Source organism: Natator depressus, chromosome 10 (assembly GCF_965152275.1).
Source record: "Natator depressus isolate rNatDep1 chromosome 10, rNatDep2.hap1, whole genome shotgun sequence".
NCBI lineage: Eukaryota > Metazoa > Chordata > Testudines > Cheloniidae > Natator > Natator depressus.
In genome coordinates this window covers 74,775,182-74,802,912 of record NC_134243.1, presented here as the reverse complement: position 1 = coordinate 74,802,912, position 27,731 = coordinate 74,775,182, and the positions used below count along the sequence as shown (strand labels likewise).

Sequence of the window (27,731 nt, the reverse complement as noted above, 5' to 3'; positions counted from 1 at the left end):
TTTGTTAAATTACATATTATCTAAAAGGAGACCATTGCAGAAATGCAGGACTAGCTCTAGTTCACTCCTCGTGTTAAAGCCAACTGGTATCTTCATTGTGTCCCGTAATTTTCCTCGTTCTTTTTTCTTTTTAATCTGTGAACTAAGTGTCGTGCATAGTTTACTTGCCCTGCTGGCAGCTAACCTTCATTACTAGCTATAATAGGAGTCCAGTAACTGAGCAATCAGCTTCATCATTTCACTGCTGTCTTTTCCGGGGCGTTCATGCCCCGGGCTCTTCAGAACCTTCTCTGAGTTCTTGTCCCTCTTTGCTCACTTCCCTGTGTCCGACCCGTGCATTTAAGGAGTTAAATGCTTATATACAGAATGACATTTATCTTCTGTCTCGCAATTATTTTTTTTCTCTTTGAGCTCTGTTTATGAAACTCCAGCGGTTCTGTGATCTGCTGCTCCTTATGCCAAAAGAGCATTTTTCACAGGGACGGTAGAATAATGTGTGCCATAGCACGCTTATGTCCCACCTCTGTCACTGAATGCCAGTTTTTCAGGTTTGAATTGCATCTTTTTTTTGCCTAATCTGACTCTTGAAAAAGCTGCAAAACAGGACAATCATTGAAAAAAATGCATGAGAAGGGGGTAATTGCTCTTGGATGAAGCCCTACATGGTGCCCCTTTGGTTTTGACATAAATTATGAATGAGCACTTTGAAATAAACACAAATATTTAGTCATGCACAGGATGTTTAATATTCAGCCCTGTCAGTCTAATAGATAAAATCACTCACATACATTACAGGGCCCAAAAGGTTAGGAAATAATGTTATAGGCCACTTCCTGCTCAAATTAATGTTGGCCATGTATAAAATGGGCTCAGCACTTTTCTGTGATGTAAATAATTTACAGCAACAGAGAGCGAACACCTGGTTCGTGTGAATGAAACTTAGGTGTAAAATGAAGGGCATTTTATGAAACAAAAGGCAGGTTGCTGAAAATCACTTTTCTGTACCCCATCATTTAACGGGAATATGGATTACATAAGGATTGGGCTAGTTTCTCAGCAGTGAGGCAAAGGCTGTTTTGTAAAGGTGCAGGTCCTGGGTCATAGTGAGGAGTTTATCAAGAGCAAAGGTAATGAAATTCAATAGACTTTGGAGACAGGGAGCAGTGATATTATAAAAAAGAGAATTACCGAAAAGAAGTACTGTTTAGTCTGTTTTTCTCTTCTGCGTGCTGACTTATTGTCTCCCCCCCCCCCCCCCCCCCCCCGAAAAGTGATTGCTGTGAGCAGGAGGCGCTGGGACAGAGAGGGGAAGTTGCTGATTCACAGGGCTTCTGGTGGGCGGGAGGCGGTGTAGGGGAGCTGATGGGGGGCTGTCGGCCGACCCTGGTTCCTAGCCCCCATGGCCAAACAACATTATAAGCAACCATCATGCAACTTTAAATGAGTATGTTTTCTAATAGATCAGCAACGAAACAACGTTAACCAGGATGATGATAAGCGAGGAGTTACTGTATCTTACAGTGCTTCTCATACTTAACTGTTTGTTCTGGATACATGCAGTGGATTGGCTCCTTCCTGACTGACTACCATAGGTTCTTGAGCCACTGATTTCACCACACAGTCATGGCCCTTCCACAAAGGGTCCCAGCTTACATTGGTCCTTGCTGTCAGTAAAGTATAATAATTGCATACCTTCAGATGGATGAATTTTTCCAGGTTTCCTTAGATCCATCCCTGTGGGTCCTTTGCTGTGAGATCCGTTGCATTTAGGAATTGGGGAACTTGGAAGGGTTCCCAGAGAAGGAGTGGAGAGACTCAAAATAATAAACATTTAAACACACACACAGAGTGAAAGTTTAGTGATTTGATCTGCTCAGGAGTTCTGCCTTCTACTTTCCTGCTCAACCCACTATCCAACACTGCTTATCCTGTAGCCGGAGATATAAGTCTTAGCAAATTTGCACTGGCAGATGTTAAGCCACAGTGTGATGTGCTGAGGTATGTGCAACCATCTCAGATGTTGCCCTCCAGCATAATACAGCTAATAGCTGTGGTAGTAAAAGCTGCATATACCTTTAATTGATGATCATGAGTAAATCTATTTTACGAAAATTATCTAAAGGGCTTTTTTTCCCCTTTTGCAGGAGTTATATAAGTAATTCAAGAGGCATCACGTCACTCGATGTCAGGAGAAATAATCTTACAGTATCTTGTAACATTTTCTGTTTTGTTTATGCTGATAGTAGCACACTCAGTATACAATTCTGAAGTAATGTGAGAAGGTTATTTCTTAAAACTTTTAGGAGAACTTTAATAGCAAAAATGACCAGTTTAAAGCAAAACTTGTTTGTATTCCCCAAAATAGAATGTGTTACTATACAGGAGCTAATTGTAACCAAGCTTTATGTGGGTGGAGAAAGAAGACATGAGTTTCCCACTAAGCAGATGGTATGGTCTTCATAATCATAAGTTTTTGTTCAGACTGGTCCTGGTGTCATTTCAGACTGACTTCTGATGATCTGATTACGAAATGCATGTTGCAGTTTTTGAAGGGGAAACAATTTCTGCCTCTCACTTCTACCTACTTATTCTTGCTCAGAATAACCCAGGCCAGTCTCCTCCAACTCTGAAGAAGATGATTCAGATGGCAGGAGAGATTGCTGACGGCATGGCATACCTCAACGCTAACAAATTTGTGCACAGGGATCTCGCTGCAAGGAATTGCATGGTGGCTGAAGACTTCACTGTAAAAATTGGAGGTGCTTTTTTCTTTCCTTTTTTCTTCCTTAAACTCAGATGCAACGGGAGTATAATCCTACAGTCAGCATTGAAAAAGGCACCTTAATTTCCTTAAATTGTTACTAAGTCAAGTAATTGATTCTGGGGGATGAATATGTTCCATCTGAGGACTCACTACAGTTCCAGGCCAGGGAGCTCTCAGCACTGAATTGAAACAACCTCGTTTGTGCCCATTGTGACAGACTGTGCAAAGAGCAAGAAGGAGCAGCAGCCACTCTTCCCAGCCCGACACTGCTGTAACAGCCAAGAGGATGGCCCAGTGTTGAGAAACTCTCCCCTCCCCTGTCTGCACTTCATTCTGATAAAGCCCACGTGTTTTGAGCTTGTTCGTGAAGTGAATTGCACCTTCGCCTTGCAATTTCAACAGCAAGGGCTGTTGTTTAACGATAATAGCTCAATTATCATCAAATCACTTTAGTTTGGATTAACCCACAAACCAAATAAAAATTATTGGGTTAAACCTGCTTATCCAGAGCCCAACATTTTGGATGTGGTGATTAATAACAAAATAAAAAAATATTTTCTGGAATTTAGTTTGGCAGAGTTAAGCACAAGGCAGATGGACAGTGTTAGGCCCGAGTTGTGCAAACACTTAAATGTGCTTATAGCTAAGTCCATCTGAGTTTTCACTGTCAGGGATTTGGTCCGAGTTCAACGCTTACCTATTTGAGCTTTCTGGGAAGAAACAGCATAGTCTTCCATGAGATCTGAAATAGAAGCTATGAAAGGAAATTGAATTAGCTTTGGGAGCGGGTGGGCTTATCTCTAAAAAATAAAAACCATTTGCAGTCATGAGATAAAAGGTACCAGCGCAAAGTGCTATGGTAAAAAGTGCATGTTTCTTCTGAGATTTTTAGAGGAAAAGAATCCAAGTTCAGTGTACAAAGAGCCTAGTGTGTCATTGTGTAGATATATTGAAAAAATAATTTTGCTTATTTTATCTCGGGTGTGAATTTGTGCTGAACGTGATAACCTGAAGGCACTGGCCAGAGCTGTCCCTAGAGTAGGCAGGAACTGTTCTTGTCTTCATTGAACTAGGCAATGCCAGCGCTGACCTGACAGTACTGCTGCTAGACCAGTTCTAGAACGCCCATAAATGCAATCATTCAAACCTACTCGTGACCCAGTTCTCTTCCCAGAGAAGTCAATGGGAAGATTCCTTTTGATTTCAGTGAGAGTGAGACCAAACCCTGGGAGACCAGGTACATATATATGCAGTATATCTCTGATGAAGTAAACAGTTATGCTGACAAATCACAAATACTTTGTGCTGAAGCAGTGATTCTCGGTTGGGCAGGTTCTTTGGGACATGTTAATTATCCTGGCCTGTAGACACATGCGTTTTATTCCCTACATTCCAGATTTTGGCATGACCAGAGATATCTACGAGACAGATTACTATCGGAAAGGAGGGAAAGGTTTGCTTCCCGTGCGTTGGATGTCCCCAGAGTCACTGAAGGATGGAGTCTTCACAACACATTCAGACGTCTGGTAACAAAACGGGGCCTTTTAAAAACAGTTTATCTACTCTTCTTTTGGCCTGTTTTTTATGGATAAAACCAACACCTACGGTTTACTAAGTCTTCAAAGGCCCTGCTTCCCCCCTCCCCCCAATTTTACTGACCATGAGTCACTCTGCTTTACGCCATCCCCACTGCAAATTGTCCATCCGAAACGCTTTATGCCATATTCTATTCTCAGATGCATGAATGGCTCCCATTAAAATCCTCGGGAGCTGAAGGTGTCTGCCTGAGACCGAAGGTATAGTCAGAGTTTGGAGAGGATACGTGCTTCCTTCAGGGATAGGGAATCAACCTTCATAGCAAAAATCTATGGCTTGTTGACTGCGCTTACCCAGAAAAGCAACTTGTCATTTCCAGTCCTCCTCCTCTGAGAAAAGCATCAAAAGGTGTCAAATGTACACTCAGATTCTTTGACCTGATTCTTATCAAATTCTTCTGTGTACGTAAGACAGCTTTCTTACCTAGGAAGTACAGAAGCTAGAATGCACTGACTTATTCTTTGCACACTGTTTCACTCCAATATTACAAGATCCTTTAAAGAAAAAATTATTGCATAATAGCCATGCCATGAAGTTAATAATAGCGCTGTACAGGAAATATCAAAATATGCCTTTTAGAAAAAAATACTCTGGGAACTACTTTTTTTTCCTTCTCAAAGGTTTGAGGATAGGTGCCCAGCTTCTGAAAGTAAATGGAGGGATTGGCAAGAGATTAATATGTACTGGCAAACCTACATTTCTAAGTCTGTCTTGGTTGCTCTGCCTTCCTAGCAAGAGGTTTTACTGCTGGTGTGTTGCAGAATTGGCAGCTGATTGCCTCCAAATGCCTGGAAGTCAGTAGAAAAATTATTTAAGTAGTAAACTATATGATTTTTAAACAGCTTGGATGTTTTGCAGTCAGTGGATTGTAGTTCTACACAGCATCAACTTTGAGTGAAAGTTTTGTAATTGAAGTTATGACAAAGGAAAGCAAGTGGGTTTTTTTGGCATAGTTCAGAACTTCTTTATAAAGCTACTAACCCTTCAACCTATGAAAATGTGTGTTGCTGAGAAATGACACAGACTGAATCCAGCCAAACCCTCTAACTACTCTAGGGAAAAGCAATCACTGTAGAAGTTAAATTTCCCATTTTAGCCACGTGGTATTATTGTACATGCAGCAATAGTTGGATTCCTATAGCACCTTTCATTACAACTTAGGTACATAAATAGCACCACTGAAAACAGCCTCCTCTGGGTGACAGCCAGCTAATATGACAAAGGAGTGCATTGCTAGCAATCTTCCCCCCTGCCCCACCCCCACCCCCTTTTTTTTTTTTTTGGTAATAAGAGTATTTTGGGACCAGTGAAGTCCTCACAGAGAAGACAGAACTTCAGTTTAATATATCATCCAAAAAACCTAAATACACTGAATCATCTGGAATTGAGATGGTCCAGATTGAAGAGCAGAGCAACATGATTTTGACCCAATCTTATTGCCAACCAATAATTTGTAATCTGCCAGTGGTCCTCAGCTGTCACTTACATCAAGGACTGACTGTAGTTCGTCAGTTCTTACACCTTGGTAAATGATCCAGCTCATTCTACTTGCTTAGCTTTTCTCTTTAAAACTACCACTTAAACTGCATAGTGCTTGAACAAAACCCAAATGACAGACAAAAATTCTAGACAAGGCATGAATTTAATCATCAGAAGTAAACTAGTGATCCAGTACATGTAAACTTTGGCCGAGGTGTGCTCTTGTATGTGTTATCTAACTCTGCCACATATCCATGTCCTTAGAAATACCGCTTCAGAAAGTTTTGAGTGCTTAAAATGCAGCCACTTCTGCCATTTAAACATCAGTGGCATGAAACAAGTGTGTGATTCTTTACCACGGCAGTGTTGTGAGGAACAGAGAGAGAATACTCTATATAGAGCTATATAATCCATTACTCAATCCAAAGCAAGGTTAAACAAACACTACTTCACTTCAACAGTGGCACAACCATGTAATCCCAAAACATAGGTATCTTAGCAGCAGCTGCAAAAGAAGGGGTGGAGGGGGAAAGCAAATCACCAAAGACAAGGCTGGAAAAGACCAACCTTAAAAAAGATTATTTCTTTGGCATAACAGACTTCTGCTTGTAAAAATAGAAATTGTCAGTTGTATGCTACTATACTACGGCTCTTACAAGAGGAACTTTAGAGCTTAGAAATATTCAGGCATGATGTTTATGTGAATGAGCATATTTCAGAATGCATAGCTTCCAATTCCAGAAGCATTGAGAAATAGATCTTTGTTTCCTTGGAAAGAATTTTTGGGAGCTGACTACATATACTTTTCTGTAACTCCGTATTCAGTGTAAAAATTATAACACTCACCCAGAGAAAAAAATGACCTTTGGGGAATAGTTCGTCACCTTTGGGCACCACATTTTAGGAAAGATCTGGACGAACTGGAGAAAGTCCAGAGAAGAGCAACAAAAATGATTAAAGGTCTAGAAAACATGACCTATGAGGGCATGCTGAAAAAAATTGGTTTGTTTAGTCTGGAGAAGAGAAGACGGAGAGGGGACATAACAGTTTTCAAGTATATAAAAGGTTGTTACAAGGAAGAGGGAGAAAAATTGTTCTCCTTAACCTTTGAAGACAGGACAAGAAGCAATGGGCTTAAATTCAGCAAGGATGGTTTAGGTAGGACATTAGGAAAAACTTCCTAACTGTCAGGGTGGTTAAGCACCAGAATAAATCACCGATGGAGGTTGTGGAATTTCCATCATTGAAGATTTTTTAAGAGCAGGTTAGACAAACACCATCAGGGATGTATAGATAAATACTTAGTCCTGCCATGATTGCAAGGGACTGGACTAGATGACCTCTTGAGGTCCCTTCCTGTCCTATGATTCTGTGAATACTTATTACCCTTCTAAAATATTTCCTTTAGGATTATTTAATGTCTAATGCTAGAAACAACTAAAACATTTTTCTAAATCCTCCTTTGCAGGTGTAATTGTCAAGGTATGAAGTAAAGGTTAAATATGGGGAATATAGTGTGTGTCTGTGTACATGTGTATCAATAATCAGAGTATATTTCATACCCTCACATTCAACTACACATACCCAAAATCCTTAAATTCAAAAGATTTAAACTTGTGAACATCTCAAAAGCACTGAAGCCCAACTTATCACTGTCATGAAATACTCAGTGTCTTGTTATTTGATCTGCTTGTGAGTAAAACCGCCGTTCCAGTCTGTTTTAAATAGCATATAGAACAGACCAGACGCTATACATTAAAGACCTCCTGATATCAGGAAAATCACCTGACTCTCCTTTTCAGTGTTCAGGCTTTGAAGTTGCTTCATGCAAACAATAGTGTTTGGCTATTTTTTGTGGGTATTTTCCTTGCTTCACAAAATAGAAATACTGAGACGATTGTGACATCAGGTTCCACATTCTTGGATGCCATTTTTAGAAGCCAAATGTCAAAATGAGAAAACTGCAAATGTCCAGACATCAGGATTTATAAGCTGTCAGGTGAAATGGCAAACTGTAAAAGTGTGTCTGGAGGGTTTGAAGGGCGAGGGTTTAGTTTGGTAATTCACTTTTTTATTGTTCTTAAAGACTGAGGAATGAGGTAACTAGGGAAGACTTTTTGTTGGGTGGCAAGGAGGGGGCTAAGATCTTAAAATTAATGCAGTATCTTTTGGGAACCAGAGCCACAAAGTCTTTCTGTATGATAGATCTTTGCCATTTACAATTTCTGTTAGATCTGCTCAACTATTTTAAAGAAGCAATGCAGATTTGTTCCTTGCAATGTAATCTCTAGTGTGTAAGTAGCACTCAGGAAATAAACTCAGTAGCCCCTTTCCTGTGGCTATCAGAATAGCAGTCAGGCACCAAAAAGTGGAGCAGAGATTTTTATTTTATTTTGTTCCATGTGTAACTGTATAGTTGCAAAACCCTTTTGTCATTTCTGGTTTAAACAGGAACCCATTTTAGATATAGTGGATAACCTGAGATGTACAAGCACTCTACCATAACTGCCTAATAATATTGAACTCTTGTTTTCACAACACAAACCTAACTGCTAGCACACAGCCCAGTAAGTTGGGCTGGGTGCAGTAGTGGTGAAAACAAGGATCTGATTTTGAAAGCATAGAATTGTTCTTTGCTGCTCAACAGTGTGTAAATGAGATGACTCTTAATTCCTGTAGAGATTGTTGATATTATTGTACATCTTGATCTAATGTTAGTTTACGGAACAGATGTTTTAAGAAAATTTCTGTAGGTGCATCAGGCCATTTAAAATGTTAAGTTTTATCTTTAATTACATGAAGGAGCTGCTTAGTTCTATGTAAGCTTGTCATGGAAAAGAAACAGGACATTTTTCACAAGTGCTTTTAAATCATAATTATACTTGTCTCTATTACCTAATGAACAGCTCAGGCTACTAGATCAGCACCTTTCTCCTACTGTTCTTTTGCAGATATGTACATAGGTACCCTGTGTCTTGCAAAATGACAGTTGAGCTTCCCAAGAGGGTTTAAATGTTCGAAACCGATCTTAGTAGCACAGCGTTGGCTCTTGGTGCAAGAGGCCCAGAAAGATGTAAATTTTTGCATCCTATATGATTAAAAGCAAGCGAGTTGCATTAGATGCTGTCATGTCTCAGATATGTCTTGATGTTTGCATTGCGTCTGTAAGTTGGCATGTGGGAGAACCTAAAGCAGAGTGACAAATCGAGAAACCAGTATTCACCGAAAAGTATTCCTGTGCCACAAGCAGATATTTATATGGAGAACAAACCATATGGCATTTGCAGGCTTACATTTTAATAGGTAGCCATGTCATGGCTGAACTGGGAAAAACTCAGACAAAATGAAGGGAAAAAAGCAGCTGCCCTCAGATGAGGGCTATGCTCCTGCATGCTTGTCTTCCTGAGCTCCCTTTCTATCCCCATTTGCTAAAAGTACCTGAATATCTGAGAGAATTAATGTCACATGAGTAGTTTTCCGTTTTTTTTTTTTTTTTTTTTTTTTTTTTTAAACCTGTCAGGGTTACACTAATCATTTCAGGGGCCTTTCAGGCTCAGCCTCATCTGTCACCGCAGCAGTTGTATATTCAAGTGTAATTCTTAGGCTTAAAGAGTTACATGATTTTAAGGGTTTTTTTATAATGAGTTTAGTGAAGGGCTATCTGCTGGACAGAGACATCCTCTAAACACAGAAACGGGACGTGAGCAGCTCTCTTCACTGCTCTCTCCCCTCCACCCATTCCCACAAATGCCCCTCATACCTGAATTTGGAAGGTGCACCTGTGGAGAGAAGAATGGACAAAGCAGCTAGGCTGCCAGTTAGAGTCAAGAACAGTGCTGGTTTTTGTTGACACAGAGCCTAGACGGAGATCCCCAGCTCATTAACACTGGGCTGCCACGTAGCTAACTGATGTTAACAGCTCTTGGTCACCACCAACTCAGAGTTATAATGGTGGCTTAGCAATGCAAGTTTTCTTATCGTGTTACCAGTATCCTGAGCAGTCAAGTTGGTGAGGGTTTTTGAAGAAAACAGCCCGCCATAGTCTAAACCAAAATCTTGCTTGTTTGCTTAACGCTTTTTAAGTTGTAATTGTTTTCTAGGTCCTTTGGTGTTGTCCTTTGGGAAATTGCAACATTAGCAGAGCAACCATACCAAGGCATGTCCAACGAGCAAGTTCTTCGCTTTGTGATGGAGGGAGGCTTATTGGAGAAACCAGACAACTGTCCTGATATGCTGTAAGTATCTCCTGTCATCTTTATTTTTCACTTTGAGCTTGATTGCGGTGCACTCCTCTGATGTCCTCTTTAAACTGTGATGCTGAGTTATGAAGGTAAATCCAACTATTACTATAGTGGAACACTGACATATAGATAATGTTCTAATGAGAATGTTAGATAAAATAATTATGGGCTTGAGTCTGGTGGCAGTTGAGAGACCACGTTCATACTCTTGTGAGCTGACGGGACTGTTTTTAATTCATTGATGTTGTGGTATAACTGTTGGAAGCATCAACAGTCTCTCTTAGAGCATGGGCTCTGTCTTACTCATGGGATCAGCCTCGTTCTGACCTCCACTGTTCATTGGTGCTGCAGTGCTACATCTGTTTTGAGCCAAGTATATTTAACATGTCCCTTCTATGTAACCTCCTTTCTCCTCTCTCTTCTCCCATCAAAATCCAAATAAGCAACTATAAAGGCAGAATGAAGGATTGTTAAAATGCTCTAGCAGTGCTAGTTTCTATTTGAACTGTCCCTGTAAACTGAACATGTGCCTTAAAGTAACTTCGCTAGTAATAAGAATCCCACATTAGCTAAACTTAGGTTCTCAAATAAGCTGCTAAAACGCTTGTTTTCTATATCCCAGGAAATATAAGTTGTGTAAAATAAATGTTTCTGTTTGGGGAGATTATCCGAGTTGTCTTTCTTAAACTTTTCTATTTGATTTAAAATAATGTGGTTGGGTATAAAAAGAGAAAAGCAGGAGTTTGGGGCGGCTGAAATAAATTGTGAATTAACCCTTTGGAATCCAAACTTCCTAATTCAGCATGCAGATAAAATAATGCAATAATTCTTCTTCCCAGAGCAGCTCTGGACCTATTACCACAGTTGATAGCACTCACTGCATTGAGGTCAACATTTTCTCCTCCCTTCACAATTTCCTTTCCTGTAAGCATAAAGAGAAAGAAATCTCCAAATAGCTTTATCCAGTCCTATTATCAGTGTTTAATCAAGTCTCATTGCTCCAGAGTGTCTACAGCTACAACAGGCTTCAGCCTTTCGCTTTACATTGTTAAAATACTTCTGCTGGGTTTTGTGTACAGTAGTTTCAGTTGTTCAGTCTTTTACTACTTTGATATGCTTCCCAAACTAGCTTTCTGGCAGGAAATGCTGCGTCTTGCAGTTATTGAAATTTGTTGGAGGCCCACGGAAGGGATGCAATCACTTAAGGGCATCAGCTGCTTGGGATTCTTAGGAAAAGAGCCTCTGGCTGGAGGACTTGCTTTGGTTTCAGATGACAGTCAGTGTTTTGTTGTTGGAGGAGGATGGGCCGTGGGCAGTGGAAGGAGGAGGTCTGACTGCCATATGACGCCCCCATCTCACATTCTTTCCCTTCCATGATTCTGTGGAGAATTTCTGGCAGTCAGATGGCTTTGAAATTATGCTTGACATTATGGGAATTATACAGCAGGGGCTGAGCATGTGGAGGGACCTAGGTAAGGTGATCTTGTTTCAGGCAGCCCTAGGAAAGCAAGTTGTACAATGGGAATGAACTTGGCAAGGGATTTAGCTTTAGAAATTCCTCATTAACCTGGCATATGAATAGGAATTATAGAAGCATAGGGCTGGAAGGGACCATAATAGGTTATCTATTCTATCCCCCCCCAGCACAATGAGGCAGGCTTAAATATACTGTGGTGGGAAAATCTCTCCCCTCATCCCTCCAGCTGACACCTCCTCTTCTCCAGGGGGAGAGGGAAAATAGAATCTATCCTGCCAGTTCTCCCCTTCCGTCCCTGGCAGGGACGGATGGATGAGTGATGCTTCATAGATTGGATTGTGCATAAAGTGCCTCTGCATCTTCTAAAAGGCAGAAAATTAAAAGTGCTTTTAACTCTTGAAACCTCAGTGACTTGCCCCACCCTCCCTCACAGCCTGCCCTGTTCAACAGACTCCCCATTCTGGTCAAATCCATGTGAAAGCACCAGAGATGTGCCCTAACTCAGCTCTACACGCAGACATTTGCTTGGCTGTCAGTGAGCCTATTCAGAGTTGCTAACTCCTTGCTGAGCCAGTTCTTCACATCCCCCCTCTTGCCTACACTGCAGCCCAACAACGTGAGATGTTGTAAAACAGTATCACCAAACAACGTCTGGGGATCACAGCCAGGGCTGATGAGTGGAGAGGAAAGAGAGGACAGTGGTACATCAGCCCTGTGGTCGGAGGGGCTCCCAAAATGTCTCTTAACATCTGTGTAAATAAAGCGAAATGGGAGAGGGTAGGGTCCCAGTGAATATGATGTACTGGAGCCCCAAATTTCTCTCAACAAGCCTGACCACAACCACTCCAATTAGTGAGCTCTTCCTTTTATATCACTATGGGTACACACAGAGGAGTGGTCAGTATGCAGAGATCTCTCTTCCCCCACCTTTATTCCTCCCTGTATATCAGGGGTTCTCAAACTGGGGGTCATGACCCTCAGGGGGTTGTGAGGTTATTAGGTGGGGGATTGCGAGCTGTCAGCCTCCACCCCCAAACCCTGCTTCACCTACAGTATTTATAATAGTGTTAAATATAAAAAAGTGTTTTCATTTATAAGGGGAGGTGCACTCAGAGGCTTACTGTGTGAAAGGGGTCACCAATACAAAAGTTTGAGAACCACTGCAGTATAGCCTGTTTCTGGTCATCAATGGGTATGTCAGGAAGAAGAAAATCCTTGGAAAGTACATTTCTGTGCATTGTTCTAAGGCACAGATGGCCCTGGAATTCGGTGCTAGTCTCATTGCACATCCTCCGTTTATGCAAGGCAATTGTTGGCAAACATTCTATGAAGACCTATATCAAATGTGGGAAGTTCCTTTTTTTGGTGGAGGGGGATAGGTGTGGTGGTGATTTTCTCTCTGGTTTTGACCCTTAAGACTGGAAGGTTTTTCTTGCAAAGCATTGTGTTCCCTGGCACGTCAGCCCCACTGGGAATTGTTAAGAGTGCAGCCACCACAGAGATGCATCAACCGTAATTCTGTCTGCCTGTCGATCGAAGGTATTTTAATATTCAATTCAAGGTGTCCAGGAAGCTAAGTCAGTTTGCTGCAGGAAAGTCAGTACACTTCTTGCGCTCAGCATAGTGTACATGGCAAGCCCGGAAGGGGAGCTAGGAATGAGACAGTATAAATGTATCGCAAGACACACCTTTGTAGCCGTGGGGCCTCCCTCTCCAAATATGTCTGTTTTGAAAGCAGCTAAAATAAAATGGTGGGCGGCTGATGTCTGAGGAGGCAACCTACATGTTTACCCTTTGGGGTAAATTGGAGCACAGTGTAGTACAAAAGCTCCCCCAAAAGGATGGAGAGGGTAAAATGCTACACAGGAAAAACCACCACGACCCTCGCTGGTTAATAATCTACTACATTAACTATCCAGATTACGGAAACATAACAGTACATGTGAGCAATGCTCAGGGCTATTTCTCTTAGACCCCCCCACCCCCGCCACACACACTGCAGTGTCAAAGGTTCTGAGGTTCCATCTTGTGTGGATGGTATGCTTGTATGTTGCTATGCTTTCCTACCTTCTATCAGTAGAGAGTCATTAACTTCTAGATGGATCAGAAAGAAAGGACACTTGAAGAATGTGACAAATTTTATTTTGCAGTGGGGTTTTCCCTTGTGCTCATTCAAAGACAGACCTTGTTGGGTGGCATTTGGCAGTTGCATTAGCGTTCAGCGAAGTGGAAAGTATTTGAAAAGGAACTAAGTGCCAAAGAAATGACATTTTTAGGTGGTTGTACTTATTTGGGTATGAGGGTGAAGGTATATTTTCCATAATGTCACACATTTGACCATACAATAGGACATGGGAGCTGGACATTAGTAATAACCTAGGAGATGTGTTGCTGCTTTTCCTCCTTTTGCCACGTAAGTAGCATCTTATATACTGCAGTTGTAATAGCAGTGCGCTGCGCGTCACACTGCAACTGTACATCAAGGAATTTTGTTACTGTTAAAGCTCCTAGTGTGTTCCCGCTGGGATTTTAAAAGTTAGTTTAGTTGAGGCAGGAGGGAGAATTCTGTGTTTGAAGCAAGAATGCTTTGAACACTGGCTTCCCTCATCTGTAGCTTAGATTACCAGCCAGTTTAAACAGTTCTGATTTTTGCTTTGTCTGTGGTTACGGCTCATTTTAAAGCCAGGAGCTACCGCTTGCACCACTTAAGACAAATACAGAAGTCATTCCTGCTTTTTAGCGGATGTAGTGGGCAGCAGGATAGTAACAGCCCTTACTCTTCCTTCTAAGTTCCTAGCTGTCATCAGACCCAGTTGTAAGGAATCAACTCTGATGCATATTACAAATATATATTGAGTTAATTATGGTCTCTCGTAGTCGCTCAAAATATTAAAAAGGAATATGGCTTTTCCAGCAATTTATCTAGTTAATGCCCCAGTGCAGAAAGTACAATGACTTTTGCTGCATTTCTGTGTAAGTAGAAAGTGGAAAATTCATTTCAAGGACACTCAATATTCTGCTGCTTGGTGATTGCTGTAATTTCCCAGGTCTGGCTTGCCATCCCTCAGATATTTTAAAATAAAAAGAGAGTTTTATCAGTCCGTAAATTCTTCCAATTGTCTACTGGAAAGTTTTCTTATTGAGATGGTGTAAACAAGGCCTCCAATCCCACAGAGTAAAAAAAAGAAAAGAAAAAAAAAACCCTTCCTTTTATGGGAAGTACTCTTAAGGTTTTTGATTCTGGAATGGCTTAAAAGAAACATCACATGTTCTTGTTTGTGCTGATGTCACATGGATTACTTCACTGCTTGTGGCATCTCCTTAGCATTGCCCCTAGGCCGCAGGGCTCTGAGCCAGTGAATATCCAGTGTTCTTGGCCCCAGCTGATGCTTCTATTCAGGAACATAGCAGTCAGCTGGAGAGAAAACAGCAATGAAGTATCAGAAATGGATTTTATATATTTGTGTGTGTGTGTGTGTCTAGCTATAGATAGTGTGTGTGTCAGACTTTCTCTTCTTTTGTACGGAGGGGAAGACACATTTTTATAGGTTGACTTCAATCTAAATATAAAGGTTTTAAAAATAAAAAAAATATGTTTTTATACATATACATGTATGTTGTGATGCAGCGGCTAGCAGTTTATTTGATTTTTCGTGCTACAGATTGTTTTTCTAGATTACTTTTAGTCTTTGCATGTTAAACGGTTATAATCAGGTAGTTGATTTTTGTTCCTGATAATATCAAATTGTACCCAACAGAAATGTGTTTGTAGCTGAAAGAAACATTTCAGTGGAGATCATTTTTGTTTGGATTTAAACATTCCCCCCAAACATGGCAGCATGCTATCTCGCTTATCTGTTTCTTTTCTCCATAGTATCAGTGCCTCCCACAAGTAAAAATAACAATAATTCTGTCTCTCTTCCTTGCTGACAAGAAGCAGATTTACTGAGTGTTGATTTTGTTTCTTTTTGGAAGTATGTACCCATGACTTTGAGGGTAATAGTGCAGAAAATCCTGGGTGAAGACATGAGTGAGTGCATGAGAACTAGAAAGTGAAACTAGCTAGTCTGTTTTCCTTGCATGCAGAATATACCGCAAAAAATAAATAGTAAATTGTGAAAAGTAAACTGGATGCTGGAAATTCTTCCATTGGGGTTAATTAGAGTTACTGGGGTATTGAGGATTACAGTGGCTTTAAGTCACCTTTGTACTGTCCCAATCCTGAGCTGCTCTGGAGACGGGAGAACATCCTAGCATAATTTAGACAAACGTTGGGGCCCTTCTAAATTATGGAGCCTCCCTGGGCTGTCCTATGGGCCGCAGCACTGTCTGGAATCTCCACAGTACTGTTTGCTGTGGTCACATCTCAATATACCCTCCCACCTCCAGCATGCTGCTTGGGAGGGGTTCCTCGGGACGCACCCTCTGACTGTCTTCCGTAGTGTCCATGCTGGGAAGTAGTCCCTGCCCAGATGTGGGGGTTTAAGAGCCTGTTTACGCTGCTCTGGCATGAAGGAACCAGAGTCAGTGGTGAGGCTTTTTTAACTCGACAGTGTTTGTCTCTTTAAAAATCAAAATGTATTTCCTCGGAAATAGTTACTTTGGTAATGTATTTCAAAAGTGGAGTCTCCTCAGCCCAGATGACTCTGATATTGAACCTATATGACAGGGAACACTTTTACAGGCATTTCAATTTGATTTTACTTGCTTTTGTCAGGAGTAGGTGTGAACCGAGCTTGCAGAGGGTTAAATGCCTTCTTGGACATCTGATTTTTTTCTCTTTAATCCTTCATTAACTTGGGGATGTTTTACATATTGATCAAAGCCTATAGACAACATAATTTGGGGAATAGAATGCTGACTATATGATCTGGGAAATCCATGTTCCAAGTCGAAAGTTTTATTTAAATAAGTCAGATCTCTGAGGATAGTCTTGTTTTAAGAGGCTTAGGCTGTTTAATGAGCATAGTTGAAATCTGTGTTGGTATTAGTATGAGTGGTCGCCCCCAAACCATTGGGGGCTATCTATAAATTCTGTAATCCATTAGGGTGGACCTTAATTTTGCATGAGTGCATGTTTGAGTGTTGCAAGGAGATGGGTGATCTGTGAGGGCGAAATACTGAGTTGTGTTGCATTCAAAGTGCAGACTGATCTGAGAGGAATATCCAGTCTTGCAATGTCATAAAAAAATGCTATTTTCATTATACGTGTGTTGCTGTTGCATCTTGTGGTTTTGTTTTGCCAGTGTGGGATGCTGTCACAGATGTATTAAAACAGGTGAGCTGTAAAATATTACTGCATCGCTGGCTAAAAGTAAAAATCAATTGAGAGTTTAAAGCAAACTGGGTTGCAACATTCAAATTTACAAGGCATTCAAGGTGATGGTTCTCTCTCTCAGAAAACATGGTGTCACCTTTTTGCTTTCCAGGAGTTTGGCATGGTATGGTTTTTCTTTTTCTTTTTTTTTTTTTATTGAAGGCCAGACTTACGAGACAGGGGATTATATGTGAGAAAGCGTTGACTCTGAAAAGTACCAACTAGTCGAAGTAGTTAATTGACTGAATGTGATCTCTGTGTGACGTTGTGGCAAAGAAGACCAACCGTCTTTGAATGAAACAGGAGAATGTTGAGTAAAGGTGGAGAGGTGATATATGGTATTGATGAGAGTGCTATTGGTGTCCATAACGTACAAAAAGTATTGAAAAATTGGAGACGATTCAGATAAGCACTGCAAAAAGGAGTGCATATTTGAGAAAACACTGTGCAGTGAAAGACGTGAAGACGTCCTGCAAAAAGATGTCAGTCTGTTTAGCTTCTCTGTCCATTTTAGGTGATTTCTTCCTCATTCTTCCTTTAATCAAGATTGAATGTTTCTCTAAATATATGCTCTAATTCAATCATCATTTATTGGACTCTATGCAGGAATTACTGGCTGACATGTCAGTGGCCTGTGGTGTTCAAGAGGGCAGACTAGACAATTACAGTGATCCTTTCTGGCCTTTACAATTTAGTAAACTATGTTCTTCATAACTTTGGTGCAAATAATCTGCCTGAATCGCTCCCGTATCCTATAGCATATTCAAACTTGTCAATTCGAAACTGGGGCGGGGGGAGCCAGGTTGTAACTCCACCGAGGGTATTTCTGGTTTTAGGAGACTTGTACTCTTAGTGTTGTATTTCATATTATGAATACTTTTGTTCAGTGCAATTAAGCAATGGAACCTGTGCAATGGCAGGATGTAGAAGTATTGTATGGCTGCAGTGTGAAAAGTCAGAATGGAGTGTATTTCAGGGTTCAAAAAGGACTTATGTAAATATATCAAATTGCATATGCGTATTATTTTGCTAGGATTTTTTTGTTATTATGGTGGGTTTTTTTTCCTTTTTTCATTCCAGGTTTGAGTTGATGCGGATGTGCTGGCAGTACAACCCCAAGATGAGGCCCTCCTTCCTGGAAATAATCAGCAGCATTAAGGATGAGCTGGATCCAGGATTCAAAGAGGTCTCCTTCTTCTACAGTGAAGAGAACAAGCCTCCAGACACCGAGGAACTCGATCTGGAGACTGAAAACATGGAGAGCATTCCTTTAGATCCCTCCTCCACCCTCCAACCCACTGACAAGCACTCAGGACATAAAGCTGAGAACGGCCCAGGCGTGGTGGTGCTGCGGGCCAGCTTTGAGGAGAGACAGCCGTACGCACACATGAACGGGGGACGCAAGAACGAACGGGCCTTACCTTTGCCCCAGTCTTCGGCCTGCTGATCCTTAAAACCCAGAATCTCACAAACACACACACACACACACACACACACACATTGGGGGAAGAAAGAAAGAAAAGAAAATATATTCAAAAGCCTACTGTACCTCAGTGGATCTTCAGAACTGCCATAGCTGCACATGGGAGAATCCTCTTTTCAGTAAACACGTTAGTTTTTCTTTGTTCAATATGCAAACAGATGTTTATTTCAGTAAAGGACTCCGTTCAGTGGGGCGCACAGTCAGCCTTTTAAAACTCTAATGTTAACACTTAATAGCAACAGAAAACTTGAGATCTGATGTGTCTCTTCTCTTTCTCTCTCTCTCTCTCTCTCTTTCTTTCTGCTTCATAATGGGAAACATATCTGCGTGCAAGTTCAACCATACAGCACTTTTATCAGATCAAAGAAATTGCAGGCCAGGTGGCTCCCCGTTAGCCCTTGCAAGCACCTGCTTAACACTGTAGGTCTTTATAAAGACAGAAAGAAGAAAAGAAAAAAAGACTGGATTTTTAATGTTACTCTAACCTTTTTAGGAACACATAAAAGAATTAAAAAAGGGCCATCATTCATCCAAGGTTGTTACCATTTTCAACGCTGCCAAATTTTGCCAAAAAACTGAACTTTTTTGGGGTGGTGGTGGTTTTGTTTCGTGGGGTGGGGGGTGTGTGTTTGTTTTTGTAGGCTTGGAAGGAGCACAGTAATCAACTGCTCCATTTAAAAGAGATACTGACCAATACACTCCATTCAATCATACACTGGTATTTTAAAAAATCAGATTGTCTAGATCTTTTTTTCAACTGGACAAAACGTGATTTGTTTTCTCATGATGGAGAGGAAAGGGGGGCAGGGTTTAGAAACAGCCCTCCCCCCACCCACCCTCCCCCACCAAGAATTCTGGACAAAACTGGCAGTGGTGAGCCAAATATCACACACACATACACACACTCTGTCTCTCTCTCTCTCTCGTACACTCTATATATACTTCGTGCAAAAAGTCGACCGCACGCCAAAAACAGCAAACCAGCCTGAAATGAACCGGAAGGGATCTCCATCATTGCAGCCTGCCCTCCTTCTCAGGCTAGCAGGAAAACACATGTTGAAACAAAAATTGGAGAAGACAAAAAAGCGGTAACGGATTCAAGTATACGACGCTTTGTTGACCTTTTCTCTCTGTTATTAGACTTCTCGAAGGGTTAAGACTTCTTGAAGGGTCTTGCAGTTCTATGTTAGACCATGGATCATTTGCATACACATTGTCTTTTGTGTCACTTTTATAACTTTTTTACGGTTCAGATACTCATCTATATGTCTGTACAGAAAAAAGCTGCTATTTTTTTTGTTCTTTATCTTTGTGGATTTAATCTATGAAAACCTTCAGGTCTGCCCTCCTTCCCTTCCCCCCACTCCAACAAATTTCTTATGCTTTGTACTATAGTGTGTAACTTTTACTTCCTTCTTCCTAGTAATTGATCCCTGTAACATGATTTGCCATGAACTGTTTAATGGCTTTTTATAAATACATTTCCTCCTTTTTTTTTTTTCCCATTAGTTGTTTTACAACATCTTGACTGTGTGGGATACAGAGCTGTTGAAGGGACTGGGGGAGAAGGGGTAATTAACCAGTAGCACTCCAGTGGTGCTGTGGTAGTGGTGGTTTTAACCACACCCTCCCTCCCTCCGCTAACCTCTGCCCATGCAGCACGCGAGTCTGTTACAGTGCAAGGCACGATACAAACTCAGGTCAGAAAAAAAAAGGTTACCTATTGAGTACATTCTTGTTCAGTGTTCATATTCATCGTTGTACAAGAGTCAGACCCCACTCCTTCCTTTGCCTCTTATTTTGGTTGTGACACACGCATATATATATATTTTTTTAATTGTTGGGTACAACAGCGGACACCAGGCTTTTGGGTCTCTATTTTTTAAAATGAATATTTTAACCCTTCCATCCCATGAACAACAGCTGTGTCTAGTCTACATCAGTTGAGCTGTCCGTGCCAGGCGTTTTTATGTAAATGGCCATTCAACGTTCTGATCTAGCAGACCTCAGCTACTAGGTCTTGTCATTAGAAGATGTTGAAAGGCCACATTTCTGGGCTGCACCTTGTTCAAAATCCCATTCTCCCCCCCCCCCCCCCCCCCGATTTGCCAGCAACCTCGATGATAGCATGCTGTGGAGATCATGCAGGGAGGATGAGTGTGCCCTCAAGTGGGTGGGGGCCACCAGGTTTGCTAGCAAACAGTTAAATACAGCAGCTGTGGAAACGTGTACAAATACAAGCTTGTTGCTCAGACCATAGACCAAACTTCAGCACAAAAGAGAATAGTAGCTTGCTTGTTTGGCAGAGGAAGCTTTATGAATGTGGTGGGCAAGGAGGCAGGGTTTAAGGAGGGTGTGGTGGGGGCCATGATGTAAGTCTAAAATAAAGGAGCCATAACAGTTGCTCATCTAAAGTTACTTATAGCATCTAACCCCTTGTTTAGCACTGATCCAACCAAATGATGGCAGTAAAGAGGTTGTTCTGGGATGGAAATGTTAACTTTTTTTGAGTAAGAACAAAGAATTAAAATATACTGATTGCTCGTTGTGACTGGAGATTTAAAAAAAAAAAATGTTTGTAGTGCTTTTTGCTTGTGTAGTTTTAGGTCCCACTATCTTCTCTTGCCTCTGTCCCATAGTTATTTTTCCCTTTAAAGAAAAGACAAAAAAAAAAAAACAAGTTAATTAAGAAGGTATTCTATGTAGGATTTTTTTATTTATTTTTGTGATATCAGTTTAAATCACTGTAGAGATGCCCCATAATAAATTTAAATACTGAGATAAGGGTTTTCAAGTATGACAGGGGGACAGTTTTTGATTTTTTTCAAACATTTATCTACCTCACTCTTATTTTTTTATATGTGTATATATAAAAAAAAATACATCTCACATTTCTCAGCAGCCGATAGAAATGCCGTTGATACTGGTAACTTCACACTCACTCTACAAACCACATACTCTAGGTTTTGGAGAGAAGCGGTCGCTACTTTTCCCAAAGGGTCACTTCAGAGGGTTCTCATGTTATTTTATAGCAGTTTGCCCTTTTTTGGTAGCATTTTTAAGATTTATGTTGTGGGGAGGGGAGGAGACACACCTGAGAATCGTTTGACTTAAGACCACCATTCTTCAAGGAGTCTCGGAAGCTGTGAAATGCCCTGACGTTGCAGTCATAGTTCAGCAAATCTCTATATGTTCTGCTGAGTTGGGAGAGAGCTGACAGCTGTAGGGGGATTGAATGATGGTATTTGATCAAATTCATTATGGAAGCCAATTGTTTACCATATTTGAAAGTCTAGGGTTGTTAAAATGAAATAAACGGCCTTTCAGTTAATCCTTAAGAGTGGGGCTAAGTCATTCTTCCCAGTTTTTCTCAGATGCCACAAGCACCAAAAGGACATTTGACTGAATCAGCACCTAAAAAGAACTTGGAGCATACAGCAGTAGCATTGCTGTCTTGACCAAATCAAAAAGGGCAAAAATATCACAGGCTACCTGATAACACTAGACTGCGTTGACAACGTGGGGTCTTTACATTTGCTACTTCTGTTTGGCAAGAGCCCTGATTTCTCAAAACTAAACGTTAAATGGGAAATTTGAATGTGCCAGGAGAAATCCAGTCCCTCCCAACCCCCTCTCTACACATACTTCATCACTCTGGATTCTGATGGACCAGCCGTCAAATTCTGACTTCCCTCTGACAGTGCTTACCTGGTTTACAAGCATACAGTACTAACATAACACAAGCCCGCCATTAACACAATCTATAAGGTTTCTCTTTTTTTCTGATTCTGGCAGCTGTTCATGCAGGTGTTAGCTGTGGTATCTGAATAATGTGGCGCTTGGATACTTTGAGATGTACATGGCCTCTTGACTATACAGTGCTGCGGTTAAGTACGACAGAGTTTGTCTTTGGAGGGAGCGTTTCTCCCTAACACCAGAAAAAGCCAACAACATTTCAGATTGACTGGGTTTCCTTTTTGTTTTTTAATTTCCCTAATTTGACAGTGACCTTTTGGTGTAGTGACTGCTCCTCTCTCTTGCACATACTGATTTCCACAACTGGAGATCCTCAGATCTTTCAGCTGGCTATGAGGGTTTTGTTAAAACTGTCCAAGTTAATGTTTTTGGTTTTTTTTTTAATTGTTATATAGGTGGTTTAAAAAATATATTAGGAAAAAACACTAACAATATAGTACCCCATTGTGATAAACATTTCAAAAGCACTTAAATGAGAGGCAGTCATGTGACTAAACGAAGTATGCACATGTGATGACAAAGTCAGTTCTCTTGGACCAAACCACCTTCGCAAGTACCATTCTATTCTCTGCTCACAATTCTAGCCTAATTCCATGTTGGTTTCTACAGCATTTTGTTGTTGTTTTTTGTGCATTCTGAATAGCTTTATCTGCCTGGGTTTTTCATGCAGATCTCCCTTTAACAGTAAATAACATTGTGTATGTGAACAATGGAGAATTAATGGCTTGATATTGGCATAAAATGGCGAATTATGCTTCCTTTTCCTGAGAGACCACTGGCTTGCTGATATGGAGAATTTAGAACTTCCGCTGTGTTTGACTAAAACTGTAGTAATCCCATTTCTGAGCATGATTGATTAAAAAAACAAAAACCCACCCAATCCGCAAAACAAGCGTTCTGACAAATGGTACCAAGATATCAGTAACAAACTGGCATCACTAAGGGAGCAAGAAAGTTTGATTTAAGTATGTGGGCCATTCTTCTCATCTGACTTTGTCATCATTAAATCTTTCAGTGGTACAGAAGGTGGTTTGGTTGCAAAGGAAGGTGACTATTATATAAATACAGAAGTATCACATGCTTGGTACTAAATATGATATTCTTTTTGTTGGGGTAATAGACTAGACACAGAAGCCGAGTATGATGCAAAACTTGAGGCCAGCACATGTTCCACCAAGCCTCTTTCTCGGTGTGATGCCTCCGTTCTTTAAAGCTGGTTCTAAGTGATGTATGACTCTAGATGTGTTTGCACTGATGCTCCTGTTGGTGTCAATAAAAAGCCCAGTTTGCCCAGGATGACTGGTCACCAGATGGAACTGCTATTAGATCCTCTGGGAACTGCTGAGGGGTGTTAAGTACAACCCAAGCCTAAATGAATGACGCTCCTGTTGTTGGTATACATATATGTATATTTTAAAAACCCTTTTCATTCCAGTAGTACAAGTAACACTTTCTTCTGTTACTCTTTTTATTTTGTTTGTCAACAATGTATTTAATCACTGGGCTAAGCAACAATGGGGGAAAGTGCAAGAGATCCACTCCTTATTAACCAGTGAAAGCCAGATATTGCAGGTCTACTCTATGTAGTTGATGCAAACAGTAATTACAAATAAAGGATGATGTAGATTAAACATTAATTGCCAGAGGTGCTGAAGATACAGAACTGTGGGTAGTCAGGGGCTCAGCGAGTCCCTCGGTCCAGAAGACCAGTTGTTCTGAGTAAAGGCATTTAAATTACTTGTTTGTGCTTTTAAGAAACTCAACCGGGTCAGCTGGAATTGAGAATGGTCTTGAGGAGAGATGAGAACAAAGGATGGAAATACATATTCACACAGGCACGGGGCTTGGCAGAAGTTTGCGATCGTTCCAGAGCTTGGTATGTGGGACAGCATCAAGGCTCAGGCATCATCATTCTAATCATTTGGTACTTGTAAATAAACCTCTTAATTTCCCAGCTGTGGAGGTAAATTCATTACCAGGAGGTTTACAGAGGTCATTGGTCAATATGAATTGCTGTGCATCAGCTCTCAGTCAGTGTGTTTTGCAAGTACCATATGACTATCGATAGTACGTGTGCATGTGTGAATGGTCATCTTTTTTGTATGCATTATGTTAATTAGTAATCCATTAGCATTTTCAATAGGGCTTTTAAGTCCAGTAGATTACGGGTAGTCAGTTGACGAAGATCTGGTTTACAAGAACTAATTAAATGTTTCATTGCATTTTGTAAGTACATGGAAGAATAATACATAGAATAATTTTATAAAATGTTTGTAGTTTATAAATGCCTATAAAATAATTTAAAGGCACTTTCCTGTGTCCGTGTGTGTGTGTGTGTGTGTGTGTGTGTTTGTATATGATCAGGGGTTTTTTTTGATGGTACCAGTTTACTAGCTAGCTTTACAATATGCCAAAAAGGATCATTAACTTGTCCAACTCATGGTTCATCCCTTTCCCCCCAAGCTTTGTGTCCCGGTGTGCAGTAAATAAATTAAATAAAGAGTTTGGGAAAATGTTCTGTATCTTCAGTATCCTGGTCTTCCAGAACCCTCTGGTTTGGGTGGGATCATCTTAACTGGTCATTTCACTTTACTGTATAGTGCAGTTAATGGATTGAAAGAACCTCATTGGTTACGGAAACAGAATAGGTATTGCTGCTAAGCAGTCTTAGTTGTGTTATTCAGTACCGGTTTTTCTTCTTGTTGCCAGGGTTGAAGGATGTGACTGCGTAATAGACAGCATGATGAAAGGCAGTTTTCAAAGTTATCATTGAATAAAAGAAAACTATGTTTACAGATTTCTTATCACTTCAAATCCGATGGTTTTGTGCAGCCTATACAAGTTATGTAGATATCTAGCATCATTAGAACTTTGTTGAGATGAACAAGGAAGGGTCCCTATTTATTTTTATTTAAGTAAGAATACCGAAGATCTTTCTTTCCCCTTCTCCCCCCAAATTAGACTGAACATTTCCCCTCCCCTACCTTTTGAAGGTTATGGATGGTTTAGATGCCTTTGAGAATTATCTTTCTGTTTTCTAAACCAGTGAGGTTTGAGTTGAAAGGATTGGCCAGAGTTTGTCTACCTCTGGGACAAAAACAAAACTAGAAAGCGCTATGGAACTGATGCATTTGCAAATACAACATTTATCAAGTTTTCTTGTTTAAAAAAGCTTTTTTTTAAAAAAAAATTAAAACAGTAATAACATGGCCAATTTATTACATTAAAAAAGACTTGCTGTGTATAAATTATTCCTAAAGAAATTCCTGTGTTTATATTAAAATGAATCAGTAGATGATAAAAAATTTCAAAATGTTTTTGTATATTCTGTTGTAAGAATTTATTCCTGTTATTGCGATATACTCCGGATTCTTTACATTATGAAAAAAAGGAAACTTTGTCTATTTTGAATGGCTGAAGCTAAGGCTCCTTTAGTTTCTCTTACTCTGCTTTTTTCTAGTAGTTACAGTACTACATGATTTAAGTTAAATAAAAGAATTCTGTATGCATTTGTCTGTCTTCTGATTTTTGTTATTTGCTATCCCAAACTTAAGCAAAGAAAGTATAGTCCCAGAAAACTAAAAATTCCACCTCTCCTACATTTGATAGCCTGCCCCCTACAGTTTTTCTGGTGGGGTTTTTTTTTATTTTATTTTATTTTATTTTATTTTATTTTATTTTATTTTATTTTATTTAAGGTATCACATCTGTTTAGTGCAGGCATCGGCAACCTTTGGCATGCGGCCCGCCAGGGAAATCCACTGGTGGGCCGGGACGGTTTGTTTACCTGCAGGTTCGGTCGATTGCAGCTCCCTGGCCACTGTTCGCCATTCCAGGCCAATGGGGTCTGTGGGAAGGGCGGCCAATGCATCCCTCGGCCCGCGCCGCTTCGCACAACCCCCATTGGCCTGGAACAGTGAACCGCGGCAGTGGGATCTGCGATTGGCTGAACCTGCGGTCGCTGCTGGTAAACAAACCGTCCCAGGCCTCATGCCAAAAGTTGCTGATCCCTGGTTTAGCGTCTAAGTGCTAGGCCTTCCCTGTTTGAGTTCCAGACAGCGTCACTGAGCTTGATTGTTGAAGCCCCAGAAGACTTTGAGCCCTTTATTTGTGGAGGTTGTAGGCTCCTTTGAAGGAGGCAAGATGCTGATTTCTTTGAAGGAAGCATATGTTCAGCCACTGCTCAAAGCCATCTCTAGACACTGGCAGTCTAATTATCAACCAGTACCTAAGTGCATTTTTTACTAAGACTATGAAAAAGGTTATGGCAAGACAGCTGTTGGTATCTTCATGCTTTTGACTCATTTGACCCTTGTAATTCAGGGTTTACAACACAGAGACTGCATTTAATGGCATGATAATCATAGCTTGGAGTTGGATAAAGATCAGCTCTCTGTGCTGATACATCTATCTGCTGTCTTTGTCACTGAGGAGGTGTTGATATGGTACCGGCTGAGAGGGCTGGCCTGCTTTTAGGTTGTTTCTATATCTTTCCTTTGGAGAAATCCCAGAGGGTCCAGTTGGGTGATTCCTCTCCTGCCCCAATGGCTGTTTCTTGAAGGGTATGTCATGGCTGGTTGGTCTCCCCTCTTATTCAGCGTGTATGTGAAGCCATTCGTGAGGTTACCAAGGAGAATATGGGCTGAGCTGCTTTGAGTGCAACAGTGACACCCTACTTCATGCCTCTGTCCAGTCCAGAGAGTGTAGTATGGAAGTGTATTTTAACGTGTTTGGCTGTGAGTGAGACATGGATGAGAGCAGTGAAAGGATTTGGCTGAAAGCATGTCACTGTTGGTTACCAAGGGATCTGCTTTGATTTCCAGCTGCTTTTGATGATCTAACGGCAGCAATGACCAAGACTCCTCTTTCCATCCATGTGGCTAAGAGGTCATTCTTTCCTCTTGCGTGCAGATCGTCTTACCATGATCTGGTGTGAAACTGGATTCCAGCAATGCTTGTCTTGAGAAATGACCCCTTTAAATCCATCCAGAAGCTGAAACTAGAGTAGAATGCAGCAGCTTGCTTTTTAAATGGGATTGTCTGCCATGACAACGCATGCAGCACTGGTGCTCCATGAGTTGCCCTTCCTGTGGGAATGTAAGCTGTTGGGTTTTGATCTATAAAGCCCTGAATGGCCTGGGACCATCTGACCTCAAAGTCTCTTTCCCCCATGCTATACCGTGTATAAGGATTGCCTTTTTCATTTACAGCATGGACACCTAGAGCATGGGGTAAGTGTTCTTTTTTTGTGATTGAAATCCAGTTTAATAATGGTGGTGGTTGTTGTTGCCAAATTGGAAAAATCCATTTTCGGTTGTAATCCCTAATTCATCAGAAGAAGTTTAGAGTCTGCTTTGATGCGCAGGCACACAATACCTTTGATTGTGATACCATCAAGTGATACCATCTCCTTTGTGCCAAAAGACAGCTCTCTCCCTAAAAACACACTGACTAAGCCTTTCAAAGGTGGTTCCTGCTAATGCATCCTGAAAGCAAATGCAAGGGTCACTGCTGAAAAGCTTTGTGAGTTTTTGAGGAGGGGACAGTAGTTTGGCACATAAAGGTAAACTGCTGTGCGTGTGTGTGTGTGTGGGGGGGGGGGGGGTGATTTTAAAGGT

General features: G+C 40.9%; 1 protein-coding gene across 1 annotated transcript in view; it reads left to right on the top strand.

Moving 5' to 3' along the window:
• The window catches only part of IGF1R (insulin like growth factor 1 receptor), a 272,165-nt gene extending 251,721 nt beyond the window's left edge, over positions 1-20,444 (top strand). Inside the window, exons 18-21 of the mRNA XM_074966524.1 lie at positions 2,600-2,759; positions 4,161-4,290; positions 9,940-10,074; positions 17,955-20,444. Of these exons, the coding sequence (XP_074822625.1) occupies positions 2,600-2,759; positions 4,161-4,290; positions 9,940-10,074; positions 17,955-18,321 (792 nt within the window). The 3' untranslated portion in view covers positions 18,322-20,444. The remainder of the gene's footprint in view (positions 1-2,599; positions 2,760-4,160; positions 4,291-9,939; positions 10,075-17,954) is intronic.
• The last annotated feature ends 7,287 nt before the right edge of the window (positions 20,445-27,731 follow it).